Source organism: Semicossyphus pulcher, unplaced genomic scaffold (genome assembly GCF_022749685.1).
Source record: "Semicossyphus pulcher isolate SPU_LCO1_2020_fin unplaced genomic scaffold, fSemPul1.0.p SCAF_14, whole genome shotgun sequence".
Taxonomy (NCBI): Eukaryota; Metazoa; Chordata; class Actinopteri; order Labriformes; family Labridae; genus Semicossyphus; species Semicossyphus pulcher.
The window spans coordinates 5,848,241-5,862,948 of NW_027211648.1; the positions used below are offsets into that span (position 1 = coordinate 5,848,241).

Consider the following 14,708-nt stretch of genomic DNA (forward strand, 5'->3'; position numbering starts at 1 on the left):
CACCTGATTGTTTTATGTGTCACTTATCTCTTTCCTGTGATTATGAAGGGGCTGATTTGTGCTTCCTTAGAGATGAGCTGGTTTTACCGTCTACGTTTGCACAACAGACTTCCAACACCAGTTTTATTTTTGATACTTATTGTTGAGTCAAAGCTTCCAAATTGGGGCCAAATATTAGATAATGCAGATATTTCCATATATGCTACTTTTACTTCTGCTTTAATACATTTTGAGAGCAAACATTGTACTTTTTACTCTTGTTCATTTATTCACAGGTAAAATAAGCACTAACAAGTAAAAGTGCATTGATATGAAAGCAGGAATTGACTAAATTCTTGTTTTTTTTCCCCCTCAACTAATAGTTTAAATCTCAAAATAATAAATACATAGAAATTGTTCAAAAGAGGCAGAATATCTATGCGTTTGAGAAGCCTGAACCATGAAATGCTTTTCTCATTACATTTTCTGTCAACTAACTTACAATTTAATCCCAACTGCTAGGGGTTAATACTTTAATAAGCAACAAAACATCATATCTAATGGCTTTATGTATGTTTTGTGTGCTTAAATCAAGGTAACCAGCAAGTGAAGCTTTAAATATATGTTGTGAAGAACAAAATACAATATAAATACAAGCATTTCACATCTGTACCTTAATGCTGTACTTAATTGAGCATATGTGGTTAGTTATATTATACTATTTTAAATAAAGTAATTAACATCCCAATAATAAAGGGGAACATATTGTAATGGGTGCAATTTCACGTAAAGAATTAAAAGGTTTCCTCTTGTTATCCTGTGTTTCCTCCCTTTAATATCTTTATTTTTGAATGAACAAATGAGTAAAAAAAATGTTTTCCCTCTGACGCCAGACAAATTCCCAGAGACGTTTCCTCCTGAATGATGACAGCCCTCTCCGTACTTTTTGGTCCAATGGGATTGAGGTCAGCCGGTTTCCTCACTTCCTCTACCCGTTCAGCTGGACACACAGCGTTCAGGGGCTGTCGGAAATATACATATTACCGTTTCAGCTCAGCAAAATACACAATTAGACAATAGCTGCTCTGTCTATCTGGAGCTGTAATTGTAAGGAAACTTATATGGTTACTTTTTTAATTTACTAGGTTATACTTTATTAACTTTTAAGGTAATAAGGCTGTATTCATTCAACAGAGAGAGAACATGCAAACTTCACACAGAGAGACTAATTAGTATCCGGGATTTCAGAAATATTAACCTATCCAATCCCAGCTGTTATTGGTCAAGAAGCGGGTTAAACAATGTCCAGAAATCTTACAAAGATATGACTTGGGTGTCCTCAATGGTAGCTAAGGTACCACTATACCACCACCCTTCACTCTAAGCATCATATTCTGCCATCTTATTTATGTAACTTAGAATGTATTACAACCAAGTCAACTTTAAATCTACACTCTTTAAGATAACATTTTATTTCAAGCAGACAGGCCTGATCAGTTACCACTTAAATCTGATGGGTCAATAACAAGTTTCTGTAACATTTGGGAAGAGGTCAGTCCCATATCAAAAAGGTAAGAGAGAAAAAAAATCACTTTAATGACCATCAAAATACAATGAGTGTTAGTTTTATTGTTTACGGTTATAAATTAGTATGTTTTTAATCAGCAAAGTTTTTCAACAAACGATGATTTGTTTGTCAGTATTATCCATTTAACTCTTTTTTCCCCCCCTTGTGCATTTAACCATGGATACATCATACTTCATTCCCAACCAATACTGAATGTTAAAAGACATTTTATACATAAACTAAACCATGAATTGTGACATTATCTACAGGTTAATTATTATTATTATTATTATTATTATTATTATTAATGTATGTAGTAAAGAACTAGACATTTTGTTGAAGAAACATGAAAAGATTCAATTTTGTTCTTTGACATTAAATTTCAACTTTTAAAGAAAAAAAAAATCAATTTTAGTCGACCAATCGAGATAAAAATGGGGAATTTCAGTTTACTCCATATTTACTTACTGTCACCTTTTACATGAAAAACATTTGTTATGCTCATATTACTTACATGCTCATGTTATACAAAATTGGCTCCACATTGAAAATGTTACTGACAATGTTACTTTAGTACATTTTTTAATTCAGGACTATGTTTAAATATAAGTAGTGGATCTAAGTACTAATTCTTCAACCAATATAGAATTTTAGTCGATAATGAAAATAACACTTGGTTTTTCGACTGCTCCTGATAGAAGCCTGAAGTCGGAGCCTGGCACGAGTCCGTGAACGCAACCTAATCCAGCCCAGCCGCTGAGTAGCCATTTTGGTCCCACCTAAAACAGAACAGACAGACCAGCTTCACTTTGGGCCGTCGGAGATGGAAGAAACCGAGTCGACGGCGAGTAATTTAGCCACTAAAACCTTTTAAATCCCCCCAAGAACTATCTTCTTTTGACACTGGACGCCATGACTTATTTCTAGACACGGTTTATTTTTGTGGGGGATAAAAACCTGGGGCGATTTTTGGAAGTGGCGACCGACAGCGCCTTAACGTTAGTTTAGTTAGCTTCACGGACTCAAACCCAAAACGGACAGACGGACACTGATTTTTCCTTTGCCTGTCGAGTTGACTCACAGGCCTTGAACGGTATGTTCGCGCCATGTAAATATTGAACACTAGATTATTAGTGAGGATTTTCTTTTTCTTTTTCGGTCTCTAACAGTTCAGGTGCTCTGCTCTAACACGTCCGGTCTGCTTTGAAAATTGTCACGATCCATGCTGAGACTGTTTCCCCCTGAGAGAGCTGCAAAGCAAAGCAATAATTTTAGTTTTCGGTTGACGGACTGAAAAGAAGGTTTCGGTGGATTTTGGTCATCGAGACGGCGGCTGGTGGAAGAAAGACGGATAAAAGATGTCAACAAAAACTCCTTTGCCGACGGTCAATGAGAAGGTGACGGAAAGTGTAAGTATAAAGTGTTTGTTGGGTTTTTAAGCTCATTTGGTAAATTGCTGTGAAGTATACGTATATTGCTTGTATGTGTAGGTGAACGTTATCCTGAGATTGGGGCTGATTAATGGCGTTTTGTTGCATTATAGCTGATTGTTTCACACTTTGTTGGCAAATCGTAAACAAGCATATCCTCTACGTCACCTGCCTTTAATTTTATTCAGTGTATATTTGGGAGGTTATTTATATGTAAGTAGAATTTTTTTTTCGGAGAAAGATGAGTTTTGATCTCACTGTTGGTAATCAGGATGTAGTCGAGATATTTTAGGCCCAACCACGAACAAAACTACAGTACTTTGCCTGCTGGTTCTGGCAGGCAACAGTAGTTTCTGTTCAGGCTCGCTATTGGCTCCCCCAGCTGTCACTCAAAGGTTTCAACCGTTCAGCTTCCAAATATGGGCTTCATTAGTCCCACCTCCTCGTGACAAGCACAATATCCTGTCTGAAAGGAGGCTGTCAAGGTAGCGGCAATATGGCTTCCGTTCAGGATTTTCAAAATTAAACTAATCTTTAACGTGTGATTTAGGGATCACGGAATTGTTGAACAATTGATCTACTGTTACCATTCACTACCTTTTTAACATGCATCATTAAAAAAAAAATGTCAAAGAGAAATGTAGTTACTAAAGCCCAAAGCCAAGATTTCTTAAATAATCTAAATATTTTTTCCATTCATTTTTATTAAGGCTCTAAATATTGTTTTGAACCTATTTTTAAAAATATCAGGAAAAAGGTAAATGTTGACGATAACAGTTTTTTAAAACCTAAAGTATCATCTTTAAGCTGTTTTTTTCTGACAAACAAACTATAATCCGTTTTTAATCCGATCTTTCCAACTGTCCCAGCTCAATATTGTATCAATTAATCAGTCGCTGTTTTAATGTACCATTTAGGCTTTAAGATGTCAGGAAAAAAAAGCATATCCAAAAAGAATGTCTTTATATGATATCACCAGAATCTTGTGACTCAGCACGGTAGCAGCAGAGAGTCAGCTGGTGATAAGAACAATCCTGCACAAACACTGAGCTGAGGATGATGAGATGTGGTGAAACTTTATTGATCTCTTCAGGTGACATAAGGACATTTCAGTTGCCAGAAAGACTTGGCTTGAACCCAGTAGAAGCAATGATGAACAGAAGAAGTAACCACTCGTTAGGTCATTAAAATACAATTTACTGGCTGTTATTTTTCAGCATTTGATGCTTTAGGTTCTCACATGTGGGTTTTCTTCTTATATCAAATTCACCATAACGTAAATATATAGGAATATGTTTGGTTTTGGACAGTTGGTGGACACAAAAAGACATTTGATGACACCAATTTATGAGATTTAATTAGATTATGGCTACAACTTACAATTATTTTCATTGTCAATAATTGTTTAGCCTATTTCACAGCCGACTAAACCCCAGCCAGTCAGTCTGTAGTTCAGTGAGCAAATAATGAATAGAATTGTTTGTTGCTGCCCTAAATATGACAGAAGATGGGGAGTTAAAGGTGTATGTAAACAAACTATCTACTTTTCTTGTCTTTCTATTGGAGCCAAAGAAAAGTCAATAAAAAAGAAAAGTAGGACTAGACTGTAGACTCTTTCCAACACTGAAAGCAGCTGGCTGACTGCTTTTAATCTGAAAGGATAACATCTGGGTTCCGGTTTCCAGCTGTCTGCCTGTAGCAGGCTTGGCAGGGATCAGAGCTGTCTCTCTGTCTGTGGTTATCTGGGCTCTGAGTTGGGAAAATCTGGTGTTGTGGTGGGATTCTCTATGGGCATCATCAGCTGGGCAGAGAGTGTTTTCCTGTTTGAACATGACGGGCGCGCAGGCAGCCAGGAGACACCGCAGCCTCGTGAGTAACCACTGAAAAGGAAAGGATCAGATTATAAAGAGGGAATTTTCTTACAGGAAGTTGTTAAGTGGGAAAAAATGGGAATTGTGGTTTTCAGAAAATATAGTCTTTGTCCTATTTATGATCAGCAGATGATATTATAGTAGGAAAAAACTGTTTATTGTTCCCCAAGGCTTGTCTTCTATGACTGTGTGTCTGTGGCATTTAGCAGTGACCTTTTCCTTCTTGATGGTATTTTTATCTCCTGTGCTATCACTGCAGAAGTCCTAAAATATTCCTTTAGTGACTTTAAGTGTGCGTGCTGCTTAGGAGAGACTTTAAAGTGGCCTTGATGTGGTTTTGTTGCGTTTTAATGCGTCTAAAATAATGTTTAAAGAGATTTTGAGTATCTGTGGTTTTGTGCCAGCGTCCTACCTAATGCCAACTTTCATATTGACTTTATTGCCTATATGATTTTAGCTGTAATAACAGCATCATTTATTGTAGAAATGAAACTAAAACTCTTTTTAAATGGATTGGTGCAACTTGGATTGAAAGCAAAAAGTACTAAGTTCTAGCTTAATTTAAAATAATAGGTTTGCATGAAAGTTTACAGGCTTTTTTGTTAGTTTCTACACTTTCACCATTGTCTCCTGGGTGAATGGGGTCAGTCAGGTTGGATGGGATGGTAGGGGAGGGTATGTGTCGAGCCGGCGGGGGGTACTGCCACTGCTAATGAGGAATCAGTTCGACAGTCGATACTGAGGCCGCTCTGAGTATCTATCAGATTTTTTTTTTATTAGCTGTTGGTACACAGAGGGGTGTTTTTGAACAAAGCACCCAAAGAAATCAATCCCCTGGTTGGTGGTGCAATCAGAGACGTGTGGCACGAATCACGACACCAGCACCAAGCCCCAAAGTTTGATCAGGAGGCAGGCCAGAATGCATAACGTTTCTCTTATCAATTTAACCGAATATATTCTTTTTACATGTTATTACAGCCTAAAACAGTGCGTTACAAGCAGGTTGAGATTCTACATTCTGTCAGTCAAAGCTAAAAAGTGTTTCAAATCACACTACTCATGCTGAAAAAGCAATAAGTAAACACTTTGTCGAAGTGTTTTAAAGCAGAAGTCGGCCATCTTTCCTTTCAGGGAAAGGGAGCAGAGGTGCTGCTTAATACAACAAACACCACATATCTAATAACTCTACAGCCACAAATTAAACCAATCACAAGATGAGATGCGTCAACATCTGGGTAATTTTACAAACTCAGCTAAACAGACGTGTGGTAACAGAGTCTAAAACAGTCTGCTGTTATAGATTGACCCCTTTAACTTTCAGTAACCTTTTTGAAACCTTTATTTTCTTCATGCTCACCCACATCCTGTTTTCACAAATGCTCCTTGCCCGCCACAGGATATGGCACAGACTGAAAGAAGCTGCCAGCCAAGTGGTGTCAAATCGAATCTTGTAGCTTTTGGCAAGTTTGTAACGTCACCTTTCAAACATGGAGTCACTCAAAGGCAGAAAATGCACAAGAACAAGATTTAAACTTCTATTTAATTACTAGGAACTAGGAAAAGAGGAGGAAAGGCGTACAGCTTCTGTTTTGCCTCAGTTGTTGGTGGTTAAAAAAAAAAAGCAGCGACTGTTGAAAACAGAAAATGAGGAAGAGATCCAGCAGACATCTGAAACAAGCGAAAACATTGTCCTCACGCGTGGTGCAGATTTCCTCTTAGACCTGGTCACATTCTTTAAAATGCAGTTATCTGTTTCTTGTGAGTGAACGTGACCTTCATTACTATGGAGCCAGGGAATGGGAAAGTCTTTTAGTGCATTGTAGGTCGGAAATTCATCCAACTTCAGCAGTAAGCTGCCAAAAATGTTCCTGACAATTGGATTGTCCTCCTTTTTGACTGAAGTTAATACAAATGTTATCAGGGAAACTTGAGGGTTAATTTAGCTGACGGCGTCCCAAGTTATTCTTTACAGCAAAAAATAAACTTGTTCCAGACTCATAAATGTGAGGATTTTGTCCCTTTTGTGCTCTGATACAATATTAAAGTAAACGTCTTTGAGTTGAGTAGTGTTGTTGTTAACTGTTAGTTAAAACAAGCTTTTAATTGTCCACCAAGGTCATCTGGGAATTTCACTCTTTTCTGCCACTTTATTCGATGAATAATTAAACGGTTAATTTATTAGGCGGCCAGACAAATTTATTTGTTTGTCTGAGATCTTAAACAAAGGCGGGAATTCAAAGTTCTTTATATAATGCTTTAAAACAGGAAACAAGAAAAAGATTAGGAACTCTTAGGAACTTTTTTCAAAGGAAATTAAACATCAACATATTGCAGGGCAGGAAGGTAAGAGAGCAAGATGGAATTTTAGGGCTTGTGTGCACTAATGCCGTTTTTTTTGCGCCGGCAGCTCCCACGACCTCAATTTCAGACCGCTTCTCACCGGCGCTTACTGTTGCTAGGTTACGAAAGTTGTCTGGCAGCACTTCCGCTTCTCTCTGTAGTGATTGTTGAGTCTGTTGTAAATTGCTCTGTATGCTTCATATTTGCAGCTCCGGACAAGGAAATTGTACCCTCGATAGAACCAGAGGGTTAGCTTCTCCTCAAGTTGATACCTGAAGTCCCGCCCCTTCTTGATTTTGATTGGTCGGTGAGGGAAAAAGTGACATTGACGAGCACGGTGGTGTTCCAAAAGTTTTTGCGCTGAAAACGCTGTCTTGGTTTTGTACAGAAAATAGGCCATCATCGGATACAGGCCCTAAAGGCTCAGTGAAAAGCTGTGACAAAAATCAACATGGGTTTACGATTGGCCAAAGTTGGCGCACGTCTAATATCCCCTTCTTTTCGTTCTCTGATATGTTGATGATAAAATGGTGAAACTGCCTCTGACATACAGAGTCTGCTTGGTAGCTGGTGGTGCTTACTTTCTTGTCTGGATACAGAACTATAAATATCAGTGTTTTTTCCTGCTGAGCCTAAGTGGATACCTCACATGAGTCACAGCTCATACGTGTAGATGTTTCACAGCAGCTACAATTAAGCCACCTGAACTCATCTGAAATTATGTGTCCTCCTCTCCGCAGCACACGTCTCACAGCAATGGCCGTCAGGAGGTCAGCACGCGCTCGGCTCGGACCGGCGTCCGATCCCGCAGCTCCGAGGAGCCGCAGCAGCCCCACGTCGGGAACTACCGGCTCCTCAAAACCATCGGCAAGGGCAACTTCGCCAAGGTCAAACTGGCACGGCACATCCTCACTGGCAGAGAGGTGAGATGGATTACATTTGTTTTGCACGTACAAAACCTAGCCCGAGGTAAGAGACTCGCCAGGAAATATAACCTATGGTAAAAACCAGGGTCAGATTTGAACGGAGGAGTTGGTTATGTCTAAGTGCAGGGATCATAGTGTGTTGTATTTATTTGCACTTAAAGTGGACGTAATTTGACCAGACACATCTGCCCTTAAGGAATACATTGCAGCTGCTGCAGCCTGTTCTGTGGCTGCGGACTGAGCCGACCCACTGGAACAACTCTAAAATAATTTGTATCTTTTAGTAATTAAGGCACAAAAATATGTCAAAACAGGGCTCAGGCTACAAATACCCAAATCACCCTTAAGTAAATCTCTTCGGCTCTAAACTTACAGACGGGCTGAAGTTGGTTCCAGAGTTGGTTTTTACACATCGATCCCTCTCAGCTCTTCTCTGTGATTTTGGCGGAGAGTCACACTGGGCTGACAATCAGTGTTTCATTACATCTCAATACTTCTTTTGTACTGGCCTTAATGTGAAATGAGAAAACTGTGATGTAACGGAGTCTGGCTTGAATTTCCTTTCAGATTGGTGGACTTGTTTGCTCGTTCTTTGATCTGACAGTTCCTTATTTAAGTCAAAATTTTGCCAATTTTAGACTTTTGTACTTGGAAAGAGAACTAAGCAACAAAAACTAACCAACTCTTTAAATTAAATAAAGGAAGTAATTGTGAAAACTTTAAACTAAGGCTTCAAATACGCTAACAGGTATTGGCTGTAGTATCCAGCCTACCAGCTGCATACACTGATGGATCCATCGCTCTTAAATCACGTCTGCAGTAATGGATGTTTTCAGGGCGTGAGCCGTTGCTGCTGAGCATTTGATTTGTTCATAATTGATGAACGGAAAGAGCCGCCTTTTTCTTAACACGGCATACAACATTTAACGAAGCGATGGTACATTTTCCCCCTCAGTCCCCCCCTGATTCTGTCTTTAATTATTCGGCAGATTTATTTTGCCTAATTTTCTTTTCAAGGAGGAAGTTGAAAGTGTTGTTGCCTGTCTGAGATCGTCTCTAAAGTCTTACAATTTTGTTTTTTTTCCTGTTGAAAAACCCACATTCAGTGTTCCTCCTCTGTGTTTGTCTTTCTGAGTTTCAGTGTCACATCCCACTTCCTCTTTTTCACACTTCTCCTCTGCCGTTATGTCCCATTGAGCTCACTTTCTGTGCTGTTTTTTTCCCCCCTCTCTTTCTCCACAGGTGGCAATTAAGATAATAGACAAGACGCAGCTGAACCCAAACAGCCTTCAGAAGGTAATTTACCCCCCTTCTTTCTCTCTGCTCTGTTGTACCCTCACGCTGTGGCAGAATTCGTTTATAAATTCATGAAGCACAACAGATTGAGTATTAATTGTGTAAATGGGAAGCAGGGCATGCTGGGACTGAGCATGTGTTCTCCATATAGAGCTAAGAGCTTTTTTATGGTTGCAGTGGGATGCTTTCGTAGTGGAGAAGATGATTCAGCTCGACTGTTCCACTGAGGTTTTAATGAAAGTTTTAGGGCGGTATAGCTGGTTAAAAGAAGATTGTGTCTGTGTTACAGCCCGGTTTAAGTGTTTCGGCAGCTTTTAACATGTTAATAAGATTTACACTCCTATTTGAACGCATGCTAAATCTGTTAGCCTCCAAGAGAAACTAAACGTGATTTTTCTTCCTGCTCGGTTGTCTTGAGACTGGGAGTGACAGTTTAGTTTTTCTTGTTAAATCGACCACATCAGGAAGCGGCTCTGCTTTTAAAATGCAAATGATCAGAGCCTGAGACTGAGAGTGAATGCTCCCTTTGCTACCCGGTGAATAGCAGTTTCACTTTACAGTTTGAATGAGCTGCCCGTAACTCTGTGTCCCTTCTTTCTTTTTGTGTGTTCACTCATTAATGAAGGAGGTATGTGTGTGTGTGTGTGGTTGTTTTGATCTGTGACGCTGTACATTTTGGCTCCCTCTCCGTCGGCCTGGAAGTGATATCGACTGGGCTGCTGCAGCTCCGGAGGCTTTCTGAGCTCATCAGACACAAAAGAGGGGACGGGGCACAGAGCATGGCGGCGGCCGCTTGCGGTGGTGTCGGTGGTGATGATGTGTTGACGCTCAGCCGGCCTCAGCCGCTCGTCTCGTCTCTCCCTCATCTCGCTCAGCGATCGGCTAGTGGTTTTCCATCAGTTTTTCCAAACCTCCATTGATTCTGGCCTTTGTATCTCAGAGGCCCGGGCCCTTTGGCGCTGGCTGTGACACTACGCTGACAGAAAAACACTGAGTCATGACAGCGCTGCTGTTCATGGAAACACAAAGCGTGAAGCTTTTGTCGGCAGTCCTTGTTGTTTTTAGGTTACTGCTTTGTCACAGTCGAGGAGGGAAAAAACTCTTTTAGGAATTTGTCAGGTTGTTTTTTCTGCCGTTCACCGGGGATTTAGATTTCGTTTAATGTTTATTTTAAGGAATTGGAGCACACTAGAAAAAGAAACTACAACTGAACACTTTCTAGTACTTTTTCATGATTGACACATTAAATGTTCCCACTCCTGTCACCTGCCTCTATTTATAGCCTAGCTCTCTTTTTATAATTGTCTTTTTTGGTTTCATAAGTTGGATATTCAGAGTTGCAGGAAATCCTGACATGGATTAGATCTGTGGCCTATTTTAAGAGTATGTAGGTCATATTGGTTTCATATATACAAGGGTCATTGTGTTAAAGAAACAGTCGGACATTTGGGAAGAGTTGAGATTAGTAGAAAAGGTGAGAAAATTAATATTGGTATATGAACCTCGCACCAAATGCCGATTAGCTTAGCATAAAGGCTAACAACATGGGGCACAAAAAGTCTGGCTCTATGCACTGGTTACCAAGCAACCCCCCCTTTGACGGGACTGTAGGAAGTCGGTGAACAATAAATAGTGTGGCACATTAATAAACAACATTTTGTACTAACAGTGTTTGTACATATTCAACAAATACCTTTTACCTTTGAACAGAGTCATGTCAACAGTTTAGCCTTCTTTGCTAACCCGCTGCTGGCTGCAGCTTCATACTGAACATATTGACATGAGAGTGGTGTCAATCTTCTCTTCTCACTCTTGATGAGAAATGATTTAAGCATATTTCTAAAAGAGGGGGTATCATGCTGTTTCACATTTTATAACATGTATATAATGTTACAATGTTGGATGTTCAGACTAAACGTGGGTGAAGTTTCAAATCTGTAGGTAAAAGTATGTTGGAGTAATCCCCAGGCTTCTCAGCTCAGTCTGCAGGCTTCTGTGAACGCCATGTTTCACACAGTTTTTTCTACACGCTGCACTTTGTGACGTCACAAAGTGTCGCGTCAGGGAGAGCTAGCCAATCAGAAGAAAGCGGGCTTGCAGGGGCTGGGATTTCTTAAAAAGACAGAGCTGAGTGAGTCGCTTCAGGCGGAGGCTGTATGAGGGCCTGCACAGAGCACCAGTGTGAGAATAATGAGGAGTTTTAACTGTAAATTATTCTCAGCTACTCCTCAGGTATCACAGAGCGAAATATGAAGCTTGAAATTAGCGCAATCCCTTCCTTTAAAATGTTGTTCTTCTTCCGTAAATACTCACTAGACCAAATGTACATTCATAGAAGTGTCACGGTTGAAATGGTTATTAGAAATGAGTTTCCAGCAATCATTGAAATCTAAAGGAAGGTTGATGATTCTCTCAGTATTTGTTTTTCCTCCACACCGCCTATTTCCGCGTATCTGAAGGGGAAAAAAACAACCCTTTAGATCTGACACAGCGTAGCTTAGCGTTAGCCTGCAGCCGCACTTTTTGACTCTATAGGCACTTCTGTAGTCGGAGATGACAAAGAGAAACCAGAAACAAGTTCATCAGAACTTGAAAATTCTCCTGTTGCCCTGAAATGGCAACATTTTGTCTTCCAGTAATGACTACATTTACATATACTAAATGTTTCGGTTTCAGCTTTTATTCTGAAAAGTCCAATTTTAACATTGACACCCCAAGTAAGAATGACCTTTAGAATAGCACCAAACAAATGCTGTAAGTGAAAACTACAGTGCTCCAGATAACTGAGCCTTTAAACTCACTTTGTTTGTGACCTGTTTTTTTATATAGATTTAACTCTTCTGTAGGAACTAATGAGCTTGGAGCTGACATCCACAAACAAACGTACTAGAAAAATGGCTGCCTTATCCTTTAAAACATTTTGCACTTCGGGTGTTTTAAGAGTTGTCTGAGCGTCATCAGGCAGTGCAGGTACAGCGTCAAATGTTCAGGTTCAGATGAGTTTTGAACGATTGGATCTGGCGTTTATTTTCCTCTCCTCTTTCCTCTGAGCGGGCGCTGCTGTAACAGCCAACCTGCATCAGAGCCGGCACGGCTGTGTCCTGACCTCTTATGTAACTGGAAGAATTGGCGAGAGGCTGATAGCGGGGGATATCGTCTCCAAAGCCTAAATGTTTATTTTCAGCCTCTGTTCTTAATAGTTTGGAGGAGCTGAGTCGACGTTCACATCTGTCACTGGCTCCTTGCTCTGTTCTCCTCTCTCTGTGTGTGTCCTGATTCAACCTGCTGACGGTCGTGTTGTCGTCCAGGTCGAAGGTCGGGGAAGGAGTATGACAGACTTGGACGTCTTGATTAAATGTTAACAATGTCTATCAGATTGCCTGGAGTCTGGGACGACCTCTGATCCCTGTGCTGAGGTTTTGCTTTCATGAAGTGGTAGTAGAGCAGTTATAAAAAGCTTTAGACTTCTAGCACTGCTTCCTACCTGGAGACTGGAACTCCACAGTGCCTCATAAATAACCTTCACCAAACAGAACACGAGTGTGTTTGAGGAACTTTTTAACTTATAATTTCAAAATAAAAGCTTTTATTACATGAATATATATGAATATTTGCCATCTGTAAGCCTATGCGGTTGATAACCAGGGCTCTAAATTATACCCATTTAAAACAGTGTTTGAGCGCAGACTTGAGTACTGTTGGTGCACCAGGTGCCAAACCCCAGCTCCAGATTATCTACAGGTTAACTGCTTTAGGCCCGCAACGATTATTTTTATTATTGACTCGTAAAAATGATTAATGATTGTTTAGTCTATAAAACACAAGAAATCAAACTTGTTTTGTCCAACCAGCAGTTAAAAGTAGATAGTGATAATAGATTAAATCAAGTGTTGTCAGCTTGGGTGATATAAGACTATAATCAACTATCAGAAATGTTAATGCTCTTCCTATTGGCTAGTCGTTTCCGCCCAAGACTGCTATGTTTCGACAGGTTTTAGCACTGATGTCTTGGTGAACTTGAGCTTATTTTGTGCATTTAAATTGGTAAAGTCGAAGATCTCGGTTTCGTTCTCTTTGGCGGCACCTATGGAGATAATGACTTTGGATTTTCACTTCTTGTTGAAGTTGTATCTGTAGTCATCCATCTTTTCTTTGTTTGTTCAGCCATAGTAGATTACTGTTTACTCGCAACGCTTGCAGAGAACAGAAAAGCAGCCGCTTAGCTCCGCCTACCCTCTCTGGCAGACCAACCACTGCTGGCTGATGGAAAACGCGTCACTAACTGGGCGCCACTTGTGATTTTTTTCCCCTGTGAAAGTCGCCACAGACACCCAGTCTGTAATACTGCAAATGCAAAGGCTTTCCTCAGTGGGCCATAGGCTCAATCACCATTGTGTTAACTCATTCGGCGATAGATAGAGACTAACAGACAGTTATTTAAATGAAAATCTTCGAGATTATCCCTTTAAAGAAAAAGGTTTTGTTAGACACATTTGTCAATTTTGGAAAAAGCATTGTTTTGGAATTCTTACAGAAATTACTGTATTGGAACATAAGTCATAACATTTTAAGCAATGTCCTGATGTATTGATGTTTCAATCAAATCTGTTAACCTTGGAGCCTGAACCTTAAAAAGAGGTCAAAAAACGACTTTCAGGATAAGAAACTCGCATAAACATAATCATCATTCTATAATTAATGTTATGTGGACTTCTCTTCAATCTTTCCTCAATATAAAAATACTGTATAGTGCTACGTTTGTAGGCCTTTAAAATCGAATGAAATTCACTGATTCTCTGAGCTACAGCTAAAGTCAAACAGACATGGCTTCAGATTATGGGTCCCAAAACAGCCAAAAAGTTTGTTATTCCGATTTTAAGTCTGCAGGCGGTTCAAAAGGAAGCTTCACATCATTTGTGTCACCAGAACTTTAAAAGAGAAACCCCCATTTTCTGTAAACCATCCTGAAGTGTGTGTGATTGAAACGATTAAATGGAACCAGTGTTTGTTCCCCTCAGGTTGCTGTGTTTGTCCAGATGGGAACAATAACAGTCGAGCTTCAGAGGGACCCAATAACTGCGTGGAGAAGCAGCCTCACTCTCCGTTAGAAAGCTGATCTTAACAAAATGCTCGGGGTAAACTGATGTCAGGATACTTTTTGTTTTTGTCTTAATAGAAATGAACAGCGGGGGTCAATTACAGCAGGAGCGCGCACACATCCATCGTGATGTTGCAGAGGCTGTAATCCGATTTGTTGTGACTCACCTCAGAGTCTCTGACCCGCTGGGATGAAAGTTAA

The 14,708-nt window shown here is 40.0% G+C and overlaps 1 protein-coding gene across 14 annotated transcripts in view; it reads left to right on the forward strand.

Annotated features, from left to right (window-relative positions):
* Nucleotides 1-2,330: 2,330 nt before the first annotated feature.
* Nucleotides 2,331-14,708, forward strand: part of mark3a (MAP/microtubule affinity-regulating kinase 3a) — a 60,142-nt gene continuing 47,764 nt past the window's right edge. For all 14 annotated transcript variants that reach the window (XR_011308060.1, XR_011308061.1, XM_069661160.1 and 11 more), the window contains exons 1-3: nt 2,331-2,955; nt 7,928-8,110; nt 9,356-9,409. Coding sequence is in view for 12 of the 14 variants with exons in the window: in XM_069661160.1 (XP_069517261.1) it covers nt 2,905-2,955; nt 7,928-8,110; nt 9,356-9,409 (288 nt within the window). In the remaining 2 variants the exon portion in view is untranslated. The remainder of the gene's footprint in view (nt 2,956-7,927; nt 8,111-9,355; nt 9,410-14,708) is intronic.